The 24,279-nt window shown below is 53.2% G+C and overlaps 6 protein-coding genes across 7 annotated transcripts; 2 read left to right on the forward strand and 4 right to left on the reverse strand.

Annotated features, from left to right (window-relative positions):
* Positions 1 to 174: 174 nt before the first annotated feature.
* NCU07925 lies at positions 175 to 2,076 on the forward strand. 2 transcript variants are annotated; one of them, XM_011395971.1, is made up of 3 exons: positions 175 to 1,272; positions 1,368 to 1,508; positions 1,892 to 2,076. In XM_011395971.1, exons 1-2 carry the CDS (start codon positions 446 to 448, stop codon positions 1,390 to 1,392), a joined length of 852 nt encoding a protein of 283 aa, XP_011394273.1. In that variant the 5' UTR covers positions 175 to 445; the 3' UTR covers positions 1,393 to 1,508; positions 1,892 to 2,076. The 2 variants fall into 2 exon arrangements, with proteins under 2 accessions (XP_011394273.1, XP_011394272.1); XM_011395970.1 differs by having other exon boundaries at positions 332 to 1,272; positions 1,368 to 2,057.
* A 51-nt stretch (positions 2,077 to 2,127) lies between these two features.
* NCU07924 (hypothetical protein) lies at positions 2,128 to 6,850 on the reverse strand (the record flags this gene model as incomplete). Its single annotated transcript, XM_957347.1, has 6 exons — positions 2,128 to 5,118; positions 5,214 to 5,342; positions 5,438 to 5,920; positions 6,009 to 6,099; positions 6,159 to 6,235; positions 6,314 to 6,850. The coding sequence occupies 6 exons, from the start codon at positions 6,848 to 6,850 to the stop codon at positions 2,128 to 2,130; spliced, it is 4,308 nt and encodes a 1,435-aa protein (XP_962440.1).
* Positions 6,851 to 8,393: 1,543 nt separating this feature from the next.
* Positions 8,394 to 11,069, forward strand: NCU07923 (hypothetical protein). Its single transcript, XM_957346.2, has 2 exons — positions 8,394 to 8,741; positions 8,797 to 11,069. The coding sequence occupies exons 1-2, from the start codon at positions 8,576 to 8,578 to the stop codon at positions 10,935 to 10,937; spliced, it is 2,307 nt and encodes a 768-aa protein (XP_962439.2). The 5' UTR covers positions 8,394 to 8,575; the 3' UTR covers positions 10,938 to 11,069.
* A 346-nt stretch (positions 11,070 to 11,415) lies between these two features.
* NCU07922 (elongation factor 3) lies at positions 11,416 to 15,927 on the reverse strand. Its single transcript, XM_957345.2, has 3 exons — positions 15,266 to 15,927; positions 11,889 to 14,877; positions 11,416 to 11,823 (listed from the first exon to the last, which is right to left on the reverse strand). The coding sequence occupies exons 1-3, from the start codon at positions 15,418 to 15,420 to the stop codon at positions 11,797 to 11,799; spliced, it is 3,171 nt and encodes a 1,056-aa protein (XP_962438.1). The 5' UTR covers positions 15,421 to 15,927; the 3' UTR covers positions 11,416 to 11,796.
* A 4,031-nt stretch (positions 15,928 to 19,958) lies between these two features.
* On the reverse strand, positions 19,959 to 20,790 carry NCU07921 (hypothetical protein). Its single transcript, XM_957344.2, has 2 exons — positions 20,541 to 20,790; positions 19,959 to 20,433 (listed from the first exon to the last, which is right to left on the reverse strand). The coding sequence occupies exons 1-2, from the start codon at positions 20,646 to 20,648 to the stop codon at positions 20,224 to 20,226; spliced, it is 318 nt and encodes a 105-aa protein (XP_962437.1). The 5' UTR covers positions 20,649 to 20,790; the 3' UTR covers positions 19,959 to 20,223.
* Positions 20,791 to 21,323: 533 nt separating this feature from the next.
* Positions 21,324 to 24,196, reverse strand: NCU07920 (Lcc2; the record flags this gene model as incomplete). Its single annotated transcript, XM_957343.2, has 9 exons — positions 21,324 to 21,537; positions 21,712 to 22,157; positions 22,225 to 22,343; positions 22,410 to 22,694; positions 22,761 to 23,304; positions 23,386 to 23,426; positions 23,482 to 23,505; positions 23,577 to 23,673; positions 23,747 to 24,196. 9 exons carry the CDS (start codon positions 24,194 to 24,196, stop codon positions 21,324 to 21,326), a joined length of 2,220 nt encoding a protein of 739 aa, XP_962436.2.
* Positions 24,197 to 24,279: the final 83 nt, after the last annotated feature.

Genomic DNA, 24,279 nt, shown 5'->3' on the forward strand with positions numbered 1-24,279 from the left:
GGTACTTTGGTCTAGGTATCTTTCCTGTCCTTCCTCCACTGTTGTTTGACCTTTCGTCATCCCGCCCGAGGGAACATCAGCAATGTACAAATGGAACGACCGACGAGTTCCGTCAAGTTGTTGCTCCTGTGCCAAACCATCAAGCGTTGGTTTCATGATAAAATCTAGTGAAAATCGGCAAGCAAGTAATTGCACGAAATGCTTGACTCAACGGCGGCATCTCTTCAGTTGGGTTAGAATTGATCGTGCCTTCCAGAGCTATGGCCTGTCGCGATCATGAAAGGTGTTTAACGTCATCGGTCCTGCCTCTCTCTTCATCTTCACTCATAAAGGAAGCTTGGCGCCCAGAAGCCCTCGGTATCGTATCTGTGTCTCAACTGAACTCACTCTTCTCCCAACTTCACTATTTCCTGCACAAATACTAGAGACCATTCGTTTGCCATTCATGTCCTCAGTTCGACTTTTGTCCCGCGTTCTCCAAGTGTCTCTACGCAATCAAAGTCGACGTCCACTCACAGCTCGATTCATTCCAGCCCGAGCCATTCCAGCCCTCACAACCCCAGCTGCCTCGCAAGCAACGAGAAGTATGGCGTCCTCGGCCCGCCGTGTAGAGTCCCACGAGATCCCCAGCATCCATGACCTCTACGACGAGGGCGTACTCCCCGAGGAGGGCTTCGCCGTGACAGACTCCTATAAGCAAACGCTCCCCGTTGTCGTCGACGGCGACTCTAATGCTTTCCCAACCCCCTCGTCTGAGCTCAATAAGCGCATTGCCATCCACCACGGAGACATCACCAAACTTCAGGTCGATGCCATTGTCAACGCCGCAAACAACTCCCTTCTTGGTGGCGGAGGCGTAGATGGTGCCATCCATTGTGCCGCCGGCTCCGGGCTGGTTCGCGAGTGCCGCACCAAGGGTGGATGTGCCACCGGTGACGCTGTCATGACTGACGCCTATAACTTGCCTTGCAAAAAGGTCATCCACACGGTCGGTCCCGTCTATTCATCGGGGAACCACCAGGAGTGCGAAAAACTCCTCATCTCCTGCTATCTACGCTCTCTGCAGACAGCAGCAGAGGCTGGACTCACCACCATCGCTTTCCCCGCCATCAGCACCGGCATCTACGGTTATCCGAGCAGATATGCAGCTCAAGCAGCCCTTGGTGCCATTCGCCATTTCCTGCTAGATCCCAAGACACCGGCCACAATCACAAAGGTGATTATTGTCACTTTCGCCCACCAGGATACGCGTGCCTACAACAAATGGCTACCGTGAGTCACCCATCCCCACCTATTTTCAATACTCCTAGTGTGAAGCCACCAAGTTCAGTGTCAGAGACGCAAGTGGGCTAACAAATTACCTCTAGGACGTACTTCCCTCCCTCAATTTGAAAACCTGGGAGGAAGTTTTCCCAGTCATGTCAGGGGTGGCGAACCTCCAAGCGTGCTGAAAGCGAAAGGTGAAGACGGCAAAGTATCAATGAACTTCCAGTTCTGACGGCCAAGAGGTGCGTTGTCCCTGCTTTGACCCGCTGGTATTCTCAACACCCCTTTGCTTGCTTTTCTCGATGCCATAATCGAGGAACACAATGTGGAATGGCTTTAGAAAAGCGAAGGAAGAGCTGGAGGCAGTGCCAGAACAGTTACAGACAGCAATCAGAGAGAAAATCGTTTGAACGTGGATGGACGCTCAGGTGGCTCTGCAAAAGCGGCGAGTAGCTGAGGAGGAAGACATCGACAGGCCTCAGTAGCTGCAATCGACGATGAGATTGTAAAGTCTGTCGAGATGTTTGCGTCTGTATATTAGCAAAGATTCACGTCAGGGTGGATCAGAAATGCGACTGGCTCCAAGGTATAATACATCCATACACTAGCTGACAATTACAAGCAGGAATCGATCCAAAGATGAAAGAAAAGTCATTGTATCTAACTAGATAACCAAGCATAAACCACAGAGTATACCACAAATCCAAACTCAATCACTGACCCGTTCCTGTTGCGCCATCCCAGGTAGTCGGCCCTCCCGATCTACATAAGACAACTTGATTCACACCCTATCTTCCGCCCGCTTCCAACCTTCTATACAACCAGCCCTTTGTTCAGTCCCCATACTCATTAAGCCGCGACCTACTCTATCCCGTCGTCCATATCCATATCGTTATCCGGATTCTCCCTCTGCCCTGCTGTTTGACCCCTTTCATCACCAAAAACATCTCCCAGACCACCCCACCCAACACTTGGTCCTCCAGCATTCGCACCAGCACCCCGAGCGCCCCGACCACCCTGAGCACCCCTCGGAGCGCCCGAAGCGCCCGCTCTACCTCTTGGAGCATTCGGAACATTCATCTCAGCGAAAGGAGCTCTACGACGTTCATAGATATCCATACCTCTACGGCCAGGCGCCCCTCTAGCATCTACATTCCGCCTAGGTGCCGCAGGTGCCGCCGGTGGAGAACCACCATCACCACCACCATCACCACCGAAAAAGTTCAACCGACCCAAGGGTGCAAGTAACCCCCGCATACCAGACGTTGGAGTCCTGATTTGCGTGGGAGAATCTCTACCCCTCGGAGCGCGAAATTCAGGCGTAGAAGGGCTGCGAGCATTGCGAATGTCAGCGTCAGTGGCAGCGCGTCCGCCACTGCCTGGGCCGAGGCTGAGGCCGAAGATACTGCCGACTGCGTCGAGGAAAGAGGGGGGAGGAGTTTCGTTGGGTTGGACTTGACGACGGGGTCGACGGCCGCGGGGTCCTTCGAGAGGGGAGTGGCCGGGGGATCGGCGACGGGGACGAGGGCCTTCGATGGGGTGACGAGGGGTTCGGGAGTGCACGGGAGGAGTCTTTTGGTAGGCAGGGGGAGGGGTGCGGTAGGGGGAACGGGAGGGGGCGCGCATGTGGGGGGTGCGGAGGGGGGATGTGCGAGCAGGGGGGTTACGTTGGGGAGTGGTGGGAGTGGTGGGAGTGGTAGTGGTGTTGGGTTGAGGGGGGGCGTCCATGAAGGGGTCAGCGAGGTTAGGGTCGTTGGTGACGATACCGGTTTCGGATTCGGAAGAGGAGTAGCAAGTTGAGCAGTAGGAGGAAGAGGAAGAAGAAGAGGAATAGGAGTGGGAATGGGAATGACGATGGTGGCGGTGGTGGTGGGTAGAGGAAGAAGGCGCTGCTTGTCTTCCTCTTCTGCCCCCTCGGTTGTCGCTGTCGCTGATCTCCATGGGATCTCCGGGGCTGTAGCCAGTGCTGGGGCCTTCGGGGATCCCAGGGCTCCTGGTGCTACCTATGCTGTAGCTGCCTTCGGGTATCAACTCTTCGTCTTCGGGAGTACCTTCCGCACCAGCACTTGGTGAACCACCAGATCTACCACCAGAATCACTCTTAGGGCCGCCAGACCCACCACCGGACTCGCCACTAGAACTATCACTAACATCATCACCAGACCCAGAACTAGAAGAAGAAGTCCAAACAGAACCGGTAGCAGAACGGGAAGCACCAGCCGCAGGGGATGAAGATGGAGCAGCAGCAGCAGCAGCCGCAGCACCACCACCACCACCAGCAGGAGCACGAGCGAATCTCTGTGGTGGAAGTACTTGATTCGGGCGCAGCTGCCGCTTGCTGGCTGGTAGTTGTGGCTCATCTTCATCTTCATCATCATCATCCCGTCCGCGCTTAGCCCCGGCCACTGCTGTTGATGGACGTGATCTGATTTGCAAGCCTGCAAAGGCGTGTCCCGACAAGATTGCTTCCTGCTCCGGGTCATTAGCGGACATGACTCTCGTCGTTGGTTTTGGAGCCGGTGCCGATGCCAGCAGCGCCTGTGGGTAAGCTGATCTTGGTGATATTCTTGTCGACTGGGGGCTTCGGAGGGTGAGTCGTGATAATGACAGCTCCGAGTCATAGTCGGTGCCAGGACTTGATTGTCTCCTTGCATTCTTCTTCTTTTGCTTCTTCCTCTTCTTCTTCATGATGTATGGTCTCACTCGTAACGTCCCTGTACGGAGTTTGGTGTTGATTCTCCCAAAGATCACATGGAACTTCTCCCACAGCTGACGAAACATGAGTGGCATGTTAAATAACTCTCGCTGCGCAATCTTTTGCAGGCGCTGGGACCGGGTGCGGAAGACGGTATCCTCGATGGAGGGCATGGTCTTTGCGATCTCGTCAAATTCACGCTGAGAGATGGTGTTCTTTTCCAGGTAAGCTCTGGTTTGCTTCAGAGATGAGAAGAGTAACGTGATGCTTGTGATACTCTCGCTGATGGACGAGAGGAGCTGGTTATCGAGAAATACGATTGACATCCAGCGGGTGATCTTGGCCGGAAGAGACAGGCTCATGATTCTGTGCACCTTGCGCCCGTAGGACTCGATCCGCTGCTGAAGCTTCCAGAGCTGAACTTGGAGGTAGCTCTTGTCGAAATCCGAAAGCTGGAGGTATTCGACCGCCATGCGCTGGGAGTGCTGGAGTTCGGCCAACACGGAGCTACAAAAGTCTTGCAAGGCGGATAGCAGCTCCTGGGTGGTAGAGCGAGCGTTGAGCTGGGTGACGCTGACTGCCGCCTCTCCAGGCATACTGGACAACGCGTTGTTTCTGATCTTTTCCATGTGTGCCTTTACATCTGCATCACGGCCAGACCACCGCTTTTTCTCCTCGTCCCAGCGGCTCTTGGTTCGCACGCCGACTAGCTCTTCGTCAACGAGATGGCCAAGGTACTCAGCCACCATCCCATATCCAGCGGCTCTGAACGCTCGCACTGCCAAGTGCAACCATTTACCCTTGGAAAACCCGAAAGTTTCATACCAATCCTGTTTCCTCAGTTCTGCGTCGTGCGGGACGGCAAAAGAAGGTCTTCCGGCGGTGGTGAATCTCAGGGCCCTGTGGCCGTAGATCGGAACGTTGGCGTCCCAGAAACTCTGCTGGAATAGTCGGTGGACGTCCTTGAGCTGAATAAGAGTTCCGACGCGTGCTGTGGGCAGGACAGCATCACGGAGGTAGTCTGCCCTGTTTTCATGGTCCTTGTGGTCGGGTGGGTCCGGCCACTGCCAGAGGCAGATGTCAATGGGCCATGTGCGGTAGGGATAAAATCTGGCGATGTCGGTTTTGTGAGGCGGTTTAAGGGTGCCGCCCCATAGCTGTGGTTATTAATATCATGTCAGCATTGTAATTATGGGATTATCGTCTGGTTGGTTAAGGTCACTAATGGTCACGAAGGGTATGATATGCTTACCTGGTTCTCAAACGCAAATCCAATCTCAGCCTTTCCCTCATTAGCCCAGAAGGGATCGTCCCATGCTCGACGGACTTCTGGGTTTAGAGTGTCTGCGACGTGGCCATACATGGCAAAATGAGCGGCATGCTATGTTTATCAACGACGGACGGCGGTTCCTGAGTCAGCTACGAATGCGGCAGGTCATCAAAGCGGATACAGAACAAAAAATAAAAAAGACATACAGCTAGTTCGTGAAGAATGACAGTTGCAATCACGAGTGAACAGTTTTGTTTTTCGACAATGGTGTACTGCGGGACAAGCAGAGGCCACATGATCTCGGCTGCAATGGCGACTTCCAGGCGAAAATTGACAGCATCGTTTCGATGGTATGGCTGCGTCTCACCGGTCATGTCGTCTCGGCCCGGTCCTTGTCCAGCCACGAATTGACGGTTTGACTTGATGCTGAGGCTTATTCGTTCCTGGATATAGCTGAGGGCGAGGTTGGCTCTCATGTGAGTGCCCTGCTTTGCGAACCAGTCCTTGGGCTCGTTGGGGTCGATGTAGATGAGCTTTTTGTCCCTGTGTTTCCTGCTCTTGCGGTGAGGTGGGACTTCGATTCCGCAGAGAGAGTCTAAGCATGCTCGCCAGAAGGGATGATCCATCTGTAAAACCCGGGTGACGAGCTGGAGGGCTGGTTGGAGGGCTGTCCACAGTTCTTCATCGTTCTGTGAAAGATGTCAACTAGTATTCATGATTGGTAACGAGTAGAATGGAGGTTGACGACAGGGATATAGCACATAGCCAATAACGTACCACAGAGTATTCGCCTGTTTTACCGCAAAGATTGTATCTCGGCCGACCGCCCTCGTCCATATTGAGCCATTTTTGGTCTCTGACGAGTAAACTATAGACAAGTCAGCTCTGCTAGTAGTGTCGACCCGAAAGTTAGGAGGTGATGCGTACTCGTGAAGGTTCCCACTGAGGTTGCTCTCTTGAGGCTCAAAGTCCGGGTGCAAAGGCTCAGCTTTCCAATCGATCCTCTAGACCGGCGGATGTCAGCTTTTCTAGTCTCTTAATTTTGGTACCGGGCAGGACGACCAAATCTGGTGGAAGAATACCTCTTTAGTCGTGAACCCATAGAACAAGGCCCTTTGATAGTCCTCATCATCAGCATAGACCTCTTCTTCTCCAAATTTGCTCTTGAAAAGAGCAATGTTGGCATGCGAGTACGATGCCGGATCCTGATCCAGATTCTGGAATTCGTGCTCGAAGGCTTCCGCTATAGGGGACATGCGTGACCGGCCGTGTCGAGGACCACGGAAGTCATCATCGGGGAAAATTCCATATCGCAGGGCATATCTGGTGGGGTTCTGCGCTCCGTCCTCGGGCAGGAGAGCTGGTCGCAGCCGAGACGTCGCATCACCCTTGATGACGGCCGTTGAACCGTCCTGCGGGACTACTTCTTCTGGGGGAAGTGTGATGCCCTCGCGTGGCCAGTTCGGGCGGGTCCATCGTGGGATGAGAAAGGCGGCGTCTGGATCCTGCGTTGCCTCAAGGACTGTGTCATAGGTGTTCTGCTTGATGGTGTTGATAGTTGAGGTGAACGGTTCCCACTTCCAGTCACGAATGTCGTCGTCGGACTCGTCGGCGTTCATATTTGCGTAATCTGATGGTAGCAAGAGCAAGGAAAGGGAAGAACATGATGGTGAGCAAACGAAAGACGTATATTGAGTATATCATGTACATAACAAGTAAGCTTCCGACACAAAGAGGTTGTTCCAGCGTGGTGAAGAGGGCCATTCCTTTCCTTGTTCGATTCCGCTTCCGGCACCCTTTGAGAAACGAGCCATGAATGAAGACAATGGTGAGAGAGAGTCAACGCATCTGGATCTATATGGTATCCTTGTATCCATCCTCTTTGGATACGTGATCTTGAGTTCGGGGCACAAAGATGCGAAGGAGAGGAAAAGAGGAAAAGAGAAAAGAGAGAGAGAGAGAGAGGTACGTACCTCCCCATGTTTGTCGTCGAATGTGGAGCCAGCCCAGCATCTGTCGGTGCCAAGCTTGGCACGGTAGTGTAGCCCAGGGCAGCTGTCAGCTGTCAGGTACCGTCATGCTCTGTATAGTTCATGCACGCACTGTACTACGCATCACGCTGCTGTAGCGGCGGGTACCTCTCGCTCCCGCCCGTCAGAATTAAGCGCACCGCACCCAGGCCCACCACAGATTGATTTCATGATCAAAAACTCGGCCACTGTTTCACCAAAGAACTTGGTTCTCACTGCAAAATTCATGAGCAGTCCATGCTTGGTCTAGAACGATACGTTGTCTCAAACTTCGGGTATGCGTCCCTGAAGTGAACGCCTTTTCATCAACGTTGCCACGAGTCGTGATGTTCGCCAAGGGCGCGGCAGAACGTGGTAAACTGGTTGTCGGTGTGCGCATAATTCTGACGTCCACGACTAGACTTGAGAGTGCTACTCTTAGTGTTAGTGCAGCTTTTCGTGAAGCTCCCTGTTAGGTATGTTATTCACCACCAGGATCTCTTGACAGCCGATACGGCAATGCTCGAGAACCACGCATCAACATGACATGTCCTTGCCGTCTGTGCCATGAGTACATAACACACGGCGGCATGTAGAGGTAGATAGATTAAAATTGATGGATCCAATATCGTCTCTGCGACCTTCCGGATTACGTGCTCTCGTATTGGTCTTTTCCCAAGGTTCCTAGGGTCGGCATCCGCTCTCTGCATCGACTGACCCTGGTCCATCTCTCGATTTTCCCGCTAACAGATGCAACTCCACCTTCCGCAACGAGAAGGTGACTCTGGTGTCCCCTGTCTTCAAGCCTCTTTCTTTTCTCTCTCACCGTCCGAGTTCCGATTCCTCTTCAACTTCCCGGGAGCTAGGCATCATGACCGGGACTGCCAGGCACAAGTCCTCTCGAAATGGTTCGTAGTTGTGGGATTCTATCCTGGCTGGCCGGCCTCGAGCAGGGAAACCTTCACTATTGCGTGATCATGACAACTGATAAGTGAGAGAGAGAATGCTGTTTTATACCTTCTTCTCCTTCAAACCGGATTTATCTGAACACCAGACTAGGCTCAACATAGTCTAGTACATGAGCTGTCGATTGGGAATGGCAGACTTGCCAGCCGCTCTGAATGGTTTCTTCAACTTCCCGGCCCCGCTGGCCGTCTTGCATGCAGCTGCTTCCCGGATCTGCTAGACCGCAAGGGGAATGTGCAAGATAAATCCAGTTTGTACATATAGGAAATGGTAGATGGCAAAGTATAAAAGAGTCATGATGCCTTCAGAGGGGGGGTTGGCTCTTGGGTCTCTTGTGCACGCGCCGTCAAGCCTTTTTCAAGTATCGATATGCGTGGGCACTTCTGGGCCGTCCCGGCCGTACTGGCTGCCGTCATTGACTCGGCCGCTTCCAAGCCAGTCGTAACTACAACGGCCAGTCCAACTGTCCCTACCAGTGAGCCGTGTGCCATTGTGAGCAGCTCATGGGCTTCCCAGAAGGCTGCCAGCCCATCGGGTGAGTTGTAATGTTGACAGACGATATTCGAGAACGTAAGCTGACAGACATCAAGCTACCCCGACTGTGGCAGCCGCTCTTGCTTACGAGTGTCTTAACTCGATTCCTCTAGGGAAAGATGCCGCCATCGAGCTTGTGGATGCCATCAGGCCCTACATCGACTGGCAAAGTGACTCAGCCTACAAGGCCAAGCCGCCCAAGGAATACCCTTACCCGGCTTACGACGTCTTTGGCGCTCTTGACAACGTCAAGGCCAAGCTGCAGGCTGACAAGTACGCCAACGAGTACCAGTTCCAACAGGAGCTGTACACCACCGTCTTCGGTCCCGGCCATGATGGCCACTTTGTCTTCTACCCGGACGCCCTGACCAGGGTCTTCGAGTGGCGCCGCCAGCGCTCCTTGGTGTCCATCAGCGAGGACGGCAAGTCCCTGCCCGTCATCAAGGTGTACGAGGACGTCCTCGCCAACCCCAAGAACGCTTCCGTGGTCAAGCTGATCAACGGCATCGACGCCGCCACCTATCTGGCCAAGACCATCGACGTCGCCGGCATCAGCCAGGACCCCGACGCCAACTACAATACCATGTTCTACCAGAAAGCCACCTTCGCCAGCAGCAAGTCCACCGGCTTCTTCGCCAACGGCGGCCGTATCCGGTACATCTACCAGGGCGCCAACACCACCTTGACCTTCGCCAATGGCACCAGTGTGACTCTCGAGAACCAAGCCGCCGTCAAGGCCGACATGACGAACGTGACTTCGGGCGCGGCCTACTACGCCAAGTTCTGCAACCCCCACGGCGCGACCCTCAACAGCTCCGCCGAGACCACCGAGGACGGTCCTGCAGAGAACGTCCCCGGCTACCCCAAGCCAGTCATCATCACCTCTGACGCCATCGTATCCGGCTACTTCCTCGAGGGCGCCGGATACGAAGACGTAGCCGTCATCGCCCTGCTCGCCTTCTCCTCCGACTCCATCGCCGAGTTCCAAGCAGTTGTGCAGGATTTCATCGCCGAAGCCGTCGCAGCCGGCAAGACAAAACTGATCGTCGACTTCCAGAACAACGGCGGCGGCTACATCCTCCTCGGTTACGACTTCTTCCGCCAGTTATTTCCCTCCATCGTCCAGGACGGGTTTTCGCGGTGGAAGGAAACCGACTCGTACAACGCCATGGCCCAGATCGTCAGCGACCGCGTCTCCGGGGTCAACCCGTACACCACCCCCGACTACGAGCTGGTAGAGGACTACGAGTCCTGGTTCAACTACCGCTACGACCTCAACCTGACCAACCAACCCTTCCGCTCCTTTGACGCCAAGTTCGCCCCCCACGTCTACCAGGGAACCAAGTACACCAACCTGATGCGCTGGAACCTCAACGACAACCTGACCACCACCAACGAGACCTACGGGATGGGCATCGAAATCACCGGCTACGGCTCTCTCAACCCCAGCGTTGTCCAGCAGCCCTTCGACGCAGACAACATCGTCATCCTCTACGACGGCGCGTGCGCCTCCACCTGCACCCTGGCCTCGGAAATGTTGCGGATCCAAGGCGGCGTCCAATCCATCGCCATGGGCGGCCGTCCCAACCACAACCCCATCCAAGGCGTCGGCGGCGTCAAGGGTGCCCAAGTCCTGCAGTACCGCAACATTTACTCATCCGTCCAGAAATACCTCCCCTTCGCCAAGACCGAGTCCCAGAAGAAGGCGCTCTCCAAGTTCAGCATGCTCCCCATCAACCGCAGCGCCGCAGCCGCCGTCAACGTGCGCGACCAGATCCTGCGGGATAACGTCAACGACGGCACGCCTGCCCAGTTTGTGGTGGAGGAGGCCGACTGCCGCTTGTTTTGGACGTTGGACATGGTCAAGGATGTGAGCGCCGTGTGGAAGCGGGCGGCGGATGTGGCCTTTAACAAGGGCAAGTGTAATGTGGGTGCCATCAAAAAGAAGTCGGGTAAGGGTAAGGGTAAGGGACCTAAGCCTGGTCATGTCGGTACTGCTGCTGCTGCTGCTGGTGGTGGTAGACCCGGTGCGGGTAAGGGCAATGGGGATGGAGGTAAGAGACTGTCGGAGATTGTGAGAGAGGAGGAGGAGGAGAAGGCCAAATTTGGTATTTCGAGATTTGGTGGAGACGGAGGCAAGACGCAGCAGCAGATTGAGGATTGGGAGGCGGTCTATCGGTTGGAGGTCATTCCTTGAACGGAATAACATGTTTTGGATATGAAGTATGGGAAAGGAAAGAAGGGTGGTATCGTATGGAAGATGAGAGTACTTGTTTTGTATAAAGCGAATTGCGTACATAACTGAATGATACCCAAAGATAAACGGATAGCGTGTTCGATGCAAGCTTGCCCGTTGTTGTCAAGTGTAAACAAACAATGAGGTAGCACATTGTATTACTAGATACGAGAAACAAGGAATTTTGCTTCACCACGCCGCACTTGCGCTGCCATGCATTGTTCACGAGGGTCTGAACATATCATATGGGATCGCCAATGCTGAAGATGCGATGTTGCAACTGTCGTATCGCCAAAGATCTGCCCGTTTTGACTTGTTGAGTAGGTCACGTGACGTATTCAGGGCGGCTTTAAATACCAAAAGAAAAAAGCCACCAAATATCACGGAAGAGTTCGATTTCAAGCAGCAAAACTAAACGCATTACACAAATGCACATGAGTTGTTGTAATCAAGTGTGACTTTTTTAGTCGTCTATCATCTAGAATGTCATGCATCTCTTTCGTTATATCCACGTTGGGTATCCTCCTTTTTTTTTCCCCTCCATACGGGCACACACCATGAAGACATTAGGATAAACAGGACCATCTCGGGGGTCTCCAGTCCCCAAGCGTTCCGAATCCTTGCCTTCCGGCCACCCAGTAGAACGATACGCTGCGACGGTTGTCTCGCAAGAGAAATTATGATCTAAAAGCTCATAACACCAAAGTAGACGCAAAACCCACGATGCCTGACCATGCAAACCGGACCCAGAAAAAGCAACTTTTGATCTCCATTGACAAAGTGAAATCAGTCTTGAACGCACCGCCCATCAACGAGTGATTTAGAAGTCGTCCTCGTCAGAGAAGACCTGTTGAAAATGAGTTAGTGAACCTGCTGACAGAACAATAGGGGACAGTGGATTATTAAACATACCTCCTCACCACGCTTGCGGCGGGCCATACGCTCCTTCTTCTTCTTGCGGAGCTCGGCAGAAGAAAGCTTGGCCTTCTTCTTGGTGGAGACGATCTTGTTGCCCATGGCATCGAACTTCTCCTCCTCCTCACCATCATCCTCCTTGAGACGAGGACCAGAGCCCTGACCCTGAACCCAGTTGTGGCCGGAAGGAGTCATCTTGCCGTCCATGACAGCCCAGACTTCCTCAGTCAAGTCCTTGGTGAACTCGGCAGAGTGGGTAATGATAATGACACCACCCTCGAACTTCTTGAGGGCCTTGGAAAGAGCACCAAGAGAGTCACGGTCGAGATAGTTGGTAGGCTCGTCAAGGACGATCAAGTGAGGACGCTGCCAAGAGCAGGCGGCAAGGACGACCTTGACACGCTGACCACCGGACAGACCGCGCATGCGGGAGTGAGAAACAAGCTCGGCATCGAGACCGAAGTTGGCGCAGTGAGACTCGATCTCCTTGCGGACAAGGGGACGGAACTGACCGGAAGCGAGGGCCTCCTTCATATCGACATCAGCAACCATCTTCTGGTGAGAAGCGAGAAGCTCATTACGGGGCAACCAAGCGTTGTCGGCGGTCATCATAGGGACCCAGCGCTCGTTCTTCATGCCAATGTTCTCGCCGAGGGCGAAAGAGCACTCGTACTCGTAGGAGTTCTTGAACTTTCTACGGCTGTGAATGCCAATGACACGACGGGGAGTGCCCTCGATCTTGAAGACCTTGTTCATGGCCTCCTCATCGGCCTCGGTGATGATCTTGTTGGCACGATCCATGGTCTCACGATCCTCACCAGTCTGGAAACGCCACTGGATGTACTCAGAGGGAGTCTTGTCGAGGTGGTTATCGATATGGGCGAAAGCGTGCTGCTTGATGTAGGCGATACGGATGTTCTCGTGCTGGTAGATCTCACCCTGGGTGGGGATGAGCTCACCAGTGAGGACGTTGATGAGGGTGGACTTGCCGGCACCGTTGGGGCCAATGACGGCAATACGGGAGCCGAGCGAGCACTGGAAGGAGATGTCGGAGATCTGGGGCTTGGCGGTACCGGGGTACTGGAAGGACATCTTGGTGGCACGAAGAATGGCCTTGGCCTTGGTCTTGACACCCTCGAGGAAACCGGGCTCGGGGAAGGAGAACTCCATTTCGGAGGCACCGAGCTCGTAGTAGGACTTGGCAGAGGGGACACGAGCGACGAAGTCCTTGAGGTTACCACGGTAACGCTTAAGCTTGAAGCGCTCGTAGTGGATAATGTGCTGGCAAACGTTGTCGAGGAAACCAGAGTCGTGAGAGACGATGATGGAAGTGCAAGGGGAGCTCTTGAGGTAATCCTCGAGCCACTTAACGTTCTTGACATCCAAGTGGTTAGTGGGCTCGTCGAGGAGAAGAATATCGGGAGCCTCGAAGACGGCACGGCACAGGGCGAGCTTCATCTTCCAACCACCGGAAAGAGCAGAGATGTCGTTCTTGATCATGTCGGGGCTGAAGCCGAACTCGGCGAGCTTGGCCTCGACATCCTCGCGGGAGGTATCGACACCAGCCTCCTTGAGCTTCTTCATGGTCCAGTCGATGGTGGTCATCTCAGTGTCCTCGGAGTCAAGGTCGTGCTCAACGAAGACGGTCTTGACCTCGGACTGCTTGGGGAAACCCTCGACCTGCTCGTTGTTAATGGCGCGCATAAGGGTGGACTTGCCGGAACCGTTGGGACCGCAAAGACCGTAGCGCTGGCCACGCTTCAGACGAAGGTGGGTCTGGTTGAGAAGAATCTTGGCACCGTAGGCAAGAGAGAAGGTGCAGTTGCAGAGATCCTCACCCTCCTCATCGTCAGCCTCAGCCTCATCGGCCTCAGCGGCACCGGGGGTGGCCTTCTTGCGGAGGGCATCAGTGACAGCCTCGGACTCAGCGTCACCAACGATGACGGTGAGGTAGGGCTTGACGGCCTCAGCCCAGATGGAGGACTCAGTGGCCTTCTCAGAAACGAGCTGACCAGCAACGGCGGCGATGTACTCGACAATGGCGGTGGACTTCTCGAAAGCAGAGGCGTACTTGCTGCCGAGAACCTCCTTGAGGTGGCCAAGGACGATGTTGATGTCACCGGGGTTCTGAGCCTCGGGGATCTTGCCGTCAACAACGTTACCGACACGGACGAGGGTGTCGAGAGCCTGCTTGGTCTTCTCACGGGCCTCGGGATCAGCGAGGTTGTCGTAGTTCTTCTGGAGAGCGGGCATCATCTTGGGCAAGAAAGGAGCAACAATGTTGGGGTCGTCGACGAGCTTGCACATGTTGTCGACAATGACAGCGGCCTTACGCTTGATGGCGGTGTCGCGCTCGTTGAGACCACGATCAAGGAGAGGAACCATGAGGGCAAGAGTGGGCTCAGTGACCTCAGTGACGAAAGTGGTGGCACCGAGCAAGTGAACGGTCTCGGGGACGTTCTCGGGCTTGGCGATACACTTGATCAACTCAGGGATGAAGCGCTCGATATCACGGTTGACAATAAGCTGGCAAAGCTTCTCCATGGTCTGGTAGGCACGCTCCTTGACCTCCTTCTTGGTATCCCACATGGCCTCAGAGATGACGGGGATGAGGTCGGGGACCAGGAGACCGACCTGGACGGGGGCGGTGCGGATGAGGGTGTCAATGAAGTCAAGGGCGGTCATCTTCTCGGGCCACTTCTGGGCGTTGCGGATGGTGTCGATGAGAGGGTTGAGGGTGGCCTTGACAGCGTTGGGGTTGATGGCCTCGGCGATGGCAAGAGCGGCAGCAATGGCGGCGTTCTTGACAGCGGTGATCTTGTCACCAGCGGCAGTGAAGACGCTGGGGAGGAGGGCAACCAAGTAGGGCTCAACATGGGCGGAAACCTCGCTGTGCTGGGCGATGGCCTGGATGGCAGAAAGAGCCTTCTCGCGAGCGGTGGCATCCTTCTTGTTGGCGAGCTGCTTCTTGAGCGCCTCGACAGTCCTATTCGTGATTCACATGTTAGCACAGCGTTCTCCAAATTCTGGTGTCTGTGTTTGTGCGTAGTAGTGAGATTGCCCGACTGGGACACTGCCTGCAGCGATGCACAATGCTCATTTGATGGATCCGACCCCAACAAGAGTCGGGACCTCAAATTTGACATCGTCCTGCTGAGACCACCATATCGGTGACCGATCCTTCGGAGAGGCATTTGTGGTCCATGTCCTTCAGTACGCCCCCACTCCACTTTTAGCGGGGTAGGTACGCTTCGACCGCCAACTGCAATGCTCAATTTTTTCCCAGCGCCAAGGCAGACAGACGCCAGGGGAGGGCAGTGGAGCGGCTGATGCGACCCAGCAAAAATGAAAATTGTGATGTGAGGAAGTCTTACTTGACGGGGGTATCAAGGTCCTGGGTGCGACCGTTGATGAAAGAGGCAACCTCGATGGAAGCCTGCTTGACGGCATCGGCCTCGTTGGCGATGGTGAGCTTCTGCATGAGCTCATCAAGAACCTTGAGGCTCTGGGCGTTCTCCTTGGCGGACATGATGACTGATTTTGTCGTGGAGTCGACTGAAAAAGCTGTTGTCTAGGTCGGAGATCAAATAAGAACAAGTGCCGTCGGTCTGATCGAAACAAGCGACTTGAATGGAAGAGTCGTGGAGGTTTTCGATGGAGGGTCGAAAAGGATTCCTGACTCGAGATCGGCTCTTCTGAAGAAGTCGCGCGAAGAAAAGGTAAAAGACTGAGTGGAGGGCGTTCGCGGAGAACGAAACAGTCGAATAGAAAAGAATGGAGGTCAAACCTGAGGAAAAAAGGAAAAGAGAGGAGGGCAGTGGATGGGGCCGGGGGACGGAGCAAAATATTTAACCAGGTCCCTGTGGAGTGGTTTTCGCTGGGCGGCGGATTTTGCTGCAGGCGGCGACGGATGTGCGCACAGGCTTTTTTTTTTTCTCGGTCGTCCGCTTGTGCAGCCCCAGCAGCAAAAAAAAAAAAAAAAAAAAGGTTTGGGTCCGGTGTGGTGAAGTGGTTGAGGGATCCACTTAGATGGCGCCCGTGGAGGGGGGTACTGCGTCGGGTAGGACTACTAAGGAAGGATGAAGGAGGGGGGTCTGACTCTGGGAGGCAGGGCCTGGGAGGCGTCGTGGCCGAAAAAAAGTTTTCATTTTTTTCTCTCTTTCCCTGCACTCCTTCACTGGCTGGCGAACGACCCCGCCAGGCAACCTCAAGAACGGGAACCTGGCAACGTGGCCAGGGTTTTACAAATCCCCAGCCCACGCAACCGGGTCCAAGTCACTGAGCGTCTTGACGAATTGGCATGGCCAGATTTGGGATCTTTGCCTGTCTGCATTCGTGGTCGTTACTCCAAGCTTTCCTTGCACCTCTTGTCGGTTCTGGTACTTGACGTCTCTAGAACAATCCCAGGTCTATGATCTGAAATTCGGGCGCTCCGTCATGGTACTACTCTTCCAACTGACCGCACGCAAAATGACAACAAGTGGAAGCGTCGGTGGTTGACGAGAACTCTACGACTCCCTCTCTTTGCCCCTCCATTGATGGGCTTCAGGCCCAAACACGCAGGAGGGCCAAACATCCCTGCTTACCCTTGACGATCCCTGCTTATCTCTTTATCAGACACCCGTACCATTCCTGATTTGGCCGCAGAGGAGGGCGGTGAGCTGGAGCGTTATGCAAAAAGTCGAGTGCTGGCCCGAATTCACAGTCTCCCAGTCGCCCCTGCATTGACAGCGTTTTCGTTTTCCTCCATCGTCACTGTTGGAGACTCGTCCTCGGCAGAAGGGGCCAGTCCCTCGCAACCTCGAGTCCTAGACTCCCAGCACTCGAGCAAACTAACGTGTGTGGCAAGTTGATGGGGTTGTTTGGATGCGCAATCCATTGCCATGGCCGCCTTGGTGGGGCAGCGGTTGAGCCTAGGATGGCACTGAATGAGGAAAACAAGCAATGACAAGTGTGTCCCTGTTTTTCCACTGCGATCCATAGAGGTACCGCTCGGATGGAGTTCACCGTGTCTCTTGATATCAGCGGAAGCCAAATATCCGCTTGCAACAAACAAACACCCTTCTATCCGTACAACTTTTGTGTGTGTACTTCGGACTACCTCTAGGACAGTTACTCTGTAGGCGTGGCTGACTGTACAAAGCAACCTTGGGGATAAGCCTCACAAGAGGTTGGGGAATCACAAGCAACACATCAATCAAGGCGGCATGAAACAGTAAACGTGGGATGGGGGGTGAGATTGAGCATTACTCGATAGAAGACATCGGCAACATAGGCTATACGCAGTACACTACACCAGATCCGGATGCGACACATGCTGTTCTTCTGCCGTTTCATTCCCCCACACTCATCACCAGTGAGGGTACGTACCATTTGGTACCCATTACCAGATGTATTCTGATGTGAGTTGAGCAAGGACCTATCTGTAACCATTTATCATATCTTCAGTCCTTCTCTTATTCTTTCTTTGCCACCCAGAGTTCGCTGCCTTGTCGACGACCATGCTCCAGCTTGTGGCTAGTGTACCTGTCAGTTTGTAAATCCGCTCGAGCCATCTTGGTAGAAGACATCTTTGCCTCCCTCATGTCTAATCATACATAGGTAGCTCGTGTCGTATAGTCATTGACAACTAAACGTTGCCACCCAGGCCAGGTCTCTGGTGCCTATTGAGATTCTGACAAAGAAAGGCCAAAGGGGAAAACTTCAACGAACACTCGCTGTCAAGTTCCTTGTTAGGAAACGCCCCGGGCCTCATCCGTTTGTCAGGTAGTGTACCTACACTACACTTTCTGGTACCTCCTGCCTATCAAAGCTCAGCTCGCATCCCACATGTTCTACGGTACCCGCTTCTCCTGCCGTCGTGTGCCAGCCCAGCTGTGCGTTGCGACTGCAATACCAACCTGCACTTTTCTGAAGTCCATTCGTCCTCCAACCCCAATTTCCCATTACAGCACACTTGCTTCCGTCTCTTTTCTGGATTCTTCTGGCTGTGCAACCTGACGCCTCTCATCGCGTCTTTTTGTCGTACTCTTTTGCTTGCTTTCCAAACACGGTCCCTTTCTTAACATCATAGATATCAATTATGATCATGCTCATGGTGAACAAGTGCAATAAGGTCTCCCTCTCTCTCACACTACACCTTGGGTCTGGCCCCTCCGTTCCCGTCTGCCAAAAATCCGGGGCATGTCGGGATCCCCGCCACGGCAAAGGATGCCTGCTAGCTTAGACAAACAATGCTGCATCAACTTTCCTATGGGTCCCTGTTAAGGCACTACGGCAGCTGTGGGGAAGGAGGAAGGGGGTCGGAAGATTCCCTTTGCTGCTGTGTGTTGCATCTCGAGTGTACAATCTACAACACTGCGGCATGCTGACCTCAGACAAGCCCCGGTTCGCTGCTCACTGCTCATAGCGGTTCTCGTCGCCCTACGGTCCTGAGGGTCATTTTGCATATCATCTTATCCCTGGCAAACTGAAGGCTTGTGAGAGTTGTGGCAGGCAACCTGCGCTTCGGGCGGCCAGGCCTTTTGTTTGTGCGCGTGTGTGTGCGGGACAGGTGCCAAGACCTTGAAAAAAAAAAAAAAAGATGCACTGACCCAGATGGACGAGATGGGGTCCGTCTTCGAGAATGTCTTGGCAAAGCCTTGTTGAAGCTTTGGCCCCAACGGGCTTTTGTCTCGACCCCCCCAAAAGCAAACGTCAATGTTCTTTCGGAAACTTTCTCTTCCAGTCTTCCTTCGATACCCGTCTCGAGCCGCCCGTCCGGCACCTCAAAGTTTCGCCACCACGCCCGCAGCGCGCGGGATGCGGGTACCATCCCCGCTCCGGCCGACAACCACGCCCTCCGGCTTTTACCAGGCATTTGCCCGACGAGCATCCAGTCTGGCCGATCATATCGGTGGGTTGCGCCGGGCCCGCGAGTTGCGGTCCCGTGAACCGTCAAGAGGACTTCTCATCTGAAAGAGTCATGACAAAGTTTGTCTGTTCACCTCTTCCTGTTTGTGTCGCCTCAATATGCATCTCGACCAAGGTGTCTCTCAGTCTACCGTATAATCTCGAGGTAAGGGGTTTAGTCTAGGTTCCCAGGAATCAGGCATTATCCGTAAAGCATACTGCCCGAATATGTGCAATATATGCCCACCAAAATAAGTGGAAGAGACGTGTTGCCACCCCAGAGCATCATGAATCCGATTCTTCGAATGTCCTACCTTTTCCTGCCTATCTTTTCATGGGCCCTGGACGGTGGAGACATCGAAACTCACCGTCTTGCATATCGTGCATATGTATGTAGTGTACAATTTCTGGTGGGTATCAATGGTGCAGTATGTTTGCAGATTACTATGTCTGCTTTCTAGGGAACCTACCGGTAGGAACCTAAAACCTTTCATCAGTTTGCCCTATGAGATTATACGGAACCCAACCGAGTCTGCATAGCAAATATGAAGGTTATCAAAGCTGGTAAACTCATAACGTAATCAGCCATCAAGGTCCTCAAACGAGAGCAGCAACAAAGTGCCTACCTACCAGCCTCTGCCTAGAGTGTCTGAAGGGTTAACTAGGCCCACCATCACTTTGTTCATCTCTTCTGTCGGTTTACCCAAGTTGCTTACCCTCTTTGCCCTCCAAGCTCATGTACCTCGCTCGGTTTGTGCTTGTTTCATTCACGACCCGGAAAACTGCTTGGTACGACATGATGCTGGCGTCTGCCACCATCGTCTTACACAGACCCAATAGTCGCGACCTACGGGTATATCTGACGATTCTTCCTATTTTGTTGCTGCCATACAAAGAAGGCAATGCCACTGAGCTTTTCAAAAGAGGACTGAATAATTACTGCAGCAATTGTCATGGACACAGTGCGTGGGTTAGGTAGACATCTGTGATTATTCACGAGTTACCATGAGAAAAGAAAGGAAATAAATTCGATTTATATATACTTTCTCTGCAGATCAGTTTGCCCAAGGCATCTTCACGAACGTCTGCCTCCCCGGAGTCCAATGTTAAAGCATTCCAACCCAGTAACAATATTGGGATGGCCACAAACACATGTAAAACATTCAAACATGTCGTCTCAGAGCTGCGATGTAACTTGTATAACTTTAATCATCATTCAACCCCTTTCCAAAAGGTAACCTAGGTATCATACTCAACCTCTTCATATCGTACACCCCATCCCTCCCTCTTCCTTCTATTATTACAGCCCATATCGTACCATCCATCAATCATGTCATATCGTCATTAAAGCTTCTTGACTTTCATCCTTCCAGGACTTCCTCGAACCAGAGCCAAAAAGACATCCATGCATCCATCCAAAGACTTAGTTAGTCCCTGGCTTTTACTCCTGATGGCTCTTACTAGCCGCCCCCTCCTTCTTCATCCACTCGCAGCCCGTCAACTTGCCCGCCGTCTCCTCGACCGATCCGTACCCCGACGTGGCCGGGTCGCGGCCTTCAGACGCCGCTCGTAGAGAGGCCTTGGCGTGCGCCTTGTCTTGCTCGCCTGTAGTGGTCCAGGCGTGGGAGCCGGTGATGTTGCCGATGGCGGCCTGTTACACAGAGATAGATGGGTTGTTAGTATCCCCAAGGCAAGGAAGTAACTGAAGGGAGGGTAGGGTAAGGGAGAGAAAAGAGAAAGGAAAAGGAAAAGACGAACCTCAGCTGCGCCTTTGATGTACTCGGCGTGTCCGGCGATCATGCTAGGCTGGGACTCGTTGGGGTTGTTGCTGGAAGAAGAAGAAGGGTTGGTGTTGGAGGAAGACATTTTCGGTGGTGGTATTTGGCGTTTGGCTTTTGTTATCGATTGAGTGTATAGTTTTTGTAGTCTTGAAATGTTTACTTTGACGAATATGAAAGAGGAGGATTACTGAGCAATTGGAAAGAAGATGTGGTGTTTTGTAGTGGTTGTACCTAGTTTGCAATAGAAATGCGAATCCGCTGACTGCGCGATGTAAAGCGTCTAATAATGACGTCGATCCACTGACGTCATGGGTACCTCTACGGCATCGATCCCGTCTTCTGCAACTACTGCGTACACTACAACAACTGCAGGACCTCTGGGGCTCTACGCGGCGTTACCTAACGGCAGCATTGCGCTTCTGGTTTGGAGAGTGACATTTACCTTGGGTAGATTTTATGTATTTCAAATTGGCAATCTGATCTATATCAATTTTGAGATCTTGACTTTCGCCTGTTTTTGGATGTTCAACCGGCGCACAAGGTGTGTTAATCAACATGGGACGTAACAACTCTCCATCGACGAGTTATCGCCATCTAACCCCTAGAGTCCGTCCTTTGCTATCCTGAATTCTGGTCCCTCTCAATGTCCTGCCACCCAGAGGTCTCGGGAGTAGGTAGCTCGGGTGGGTAGAAGTAGAGTGGCAGACAGGCGTTCCCGATAAACAATAACGATCTGACTACCGTGAGCCAACCTACCTGCCTACACACCCGAATCATCTTGGAAGTGCTTCGGCTCGTGCCAATCCCACAGGTTCTTCGGCTCCCCATACCATTCCCTCCACTTCCTACACTTCTCCTCGATAACCGGCTTATCCTTCTCCATGATAGCCGGAATCAAGTCCTTGTTCTCGATGATTTGCATAGCCAGACCCGACGAGGCATGGAAGGCGATGTGGCAGTGGAGGATCCAGGCTCTGTTTTTTTGGATGTTGTCAGCCAGCCAGCCAGCCATCCTGACATTGCAAGGTTCAAGTTCTGGCGGGGGAGAGAGAGGAAAGATTAAGCGATGTAGCGAGGGACCAAATGCAAAAAGAGAAAGAAGGAAAGTAGTAGGACCAAGAAAGAAAGAAAAGAAGGGAAAAACTTACCCGGGATTATCCGCCTTGAAAGCAATCACCACATAGCCACTCGCCGGCAACAGCACCACATCCCTCCTAGTCGGATTCTCACAATCCAGTCTCTCATTCTCGCAATTCAACTTGTCGGGGGTAAACCACCTCTTGCCCTCCCCAATGTGACCAATTTCCGGATCATCATACCAGTTCTTGCTACTCTGTCTCAACACCGCAAAGTCGTGTCCGTGCAGGTGAATCGGGTGGGCAGCAGGGAAGAAGATCCGCGCCCCCTCGGTGGGAACTTTATCGGGAGCGGTGATCACCATCCAAATCCACTTGTCGTCGTCTGGGTTGGAGGTGGGGAGGGTGACGATGTCGAGGTGTGGTTTGGTGATGAGGGAGTCGAGGGACGAGAGGGAGAGGAGCGTGGGGTCGGAGAAGTTGATGCGGAAGGGGGCAATGTGCATGTCCCAGCGGGCCTGGTGGTGGGATCAATGTTAGTGAGGGAGAGAGGGATGAAAGGGAAATGTAATGTAATGTACGTACATAAGGTTGGTCATCGGGGATATAAGGCGTGCTGGTGTTGGGACCGCCGGACATGGTCAGGCCGACGTTGAAGATGTAGCTCTCGTTGGCTGGGAGTTTTTTGGGGTCGATGTTGGGATCTTGTGCCTTCAGTCAGCTCTCTTTTTCACTGTCACAGATCCTGATGACACCTTGGACGGACTCACCAATATTCACCGGATTGCCAACGGTCCACGGAATCTTCGGCACCAGCTTATCCAGCGGCTCATCTGCGCAGTTGGTCTCATAAAGAGGCGGTTCTGACATGGGATCAGGTGCCGACGCCATGGTTTGGTAAGTCGTGTTATACCTGAAGATACCCATCTGCTCGTCAGGGCCGTAGGGGAACTTGCTGCACTTTCTGGCCGGGATTACCCGCATCCAGTAGTTGCCGTATCTCTCGGCTTCATACGGGTTTTCTAGGCCGTGGACGAGGACGTGGTATCTTTGACCTGTGTTTTGCTTCAAGTCAGTATGTGGAACCTATACCTATGAAAGGAAGGGAGGGGATAACTCACCGATCCCAATCTTTAGATTGGTAGTGTTATACGGCACAATCGGCACAAAATCCATCTCAATAACCTCCATTGTATGATTATCAATCGAAAACACAAACGTCGTATCAACGGCCGTGTTGATCAAAATCAGCAAATGCTTCTTGCCCTCATCCAAATAAAGCGTATACTTCTCCTTTTGCTTCCCACCTGAACCAAACTGCCCCACCCCGTTGATCAGGATATTCGTCATCGACGGCGCCACGCCCGATTTAAGCATGAGTGGCCAGTCTTCGAACACACTCCGGTGGTTCCAGTCTGTCAGCAGCAAGGGACGGAACGCCTCATCCGCCTCAAAGTTTGCTGTTGAGGGTCCGTAAATGGTGATGGGACCCAAGAGCCCGTCGCCGTATTGTAAGGAGTAGTGGCTGTGGTACCAGGCGGAACCATATTGCATGGCACGGAACCGGTAGGTGAAGGTGTCGCCGGGGGCGATGGGGCATTCGGTTATTCCGTTGACGCCGTCCATGTGGAAAGACTCGAATTGGCGGAAGCCGTGCCAATGAACCTGACGGGATGTGTTAGTGGAATGAAGGGCATGGGTGTGGGAAGGGATGATGGGAATTGTAAATGCATTGGGAAATCTTACTGATGTGCCGTTCCATCGGAGGTTATTCTTTACAGTTACCTCTATAGCTCTGTCAGTAAAGGTTTCTCCGTGATGAATTGTAATGTGAAGACGCACCAATCCAGTCACCCCAGCAAGCCTCTGTCAAAAACAACCGTTAGGATCAACACTTTAACCGTCTTCAGAGGACATTCGAAGGGAGTACCACTTACCAAGCCAAGGCCCAGGATAAGTCCTGTTGAACACTTTGCCATGCTCCATCGTTGTACCGTCCGGGGCAATGGGTTGCTCTGAGACTTCCAAGTAGAACTTGAACAGTCCACCGAGTGTCAGTCACAATATATCAAAACAAGTGACTATGGGCGGTGGATGGTGTACCAACCTTTCTGACCTTCCCCTTCGGAATCTCCCACTCATTCTCATAATCAGTCATAATATCAATCCTCTTATCTTCATACTTATGCTTCAACCAGCAAGTCCTGTTCTCGGGGCCATAGCAAGGCTCCCAATCTTGCATATCGGGGTAATGGCAGTCGAGCCTTCTGGCGGGACCTCCTTCCTGGGGACTTTTGGGTGTTCCGACAACGGGATGGTCTTTCAACATGTAGGAACGTTCACTGCCGCTCGTATAGAGGGGGACTACATCCTCGGCGGCATTGTTGGAGCTTGGGGGGATAGGGTGGTGGGAGGCAGGTGGGTGATGGTGAACGTTTTCCAAGGGGATGGGGAATTGGGGACGCTGTGAAGAGAGATCGTTGCCGTCCTCGGGGGAAGAGAAAGTGAGGAAACTAAAGACCTGCACGACGCTGGTCCACACTGAGGTGAGCCTCATGGTGGACGTCGATGAGGTTTGGAGATGTATCAGTCAAGGCACAATACGGCGGGGGAGAAAAAAAATGTTCGATCTGGCTTAAG

This window comes from Neurospora crassa, linkage group IV, assembly GCF_000182925.2.
Source record: "Neurospora crassa OR74A linkage group IV, whole genome shotgun sequence".
Classification (NCBI taxonomy): domain Eukaryota; kingdom Fungi; phylum Ascomycota; class Sordariomycetes; order Sordariales; family Sordariaceae; genus Neurospora; species Neurospora crassa.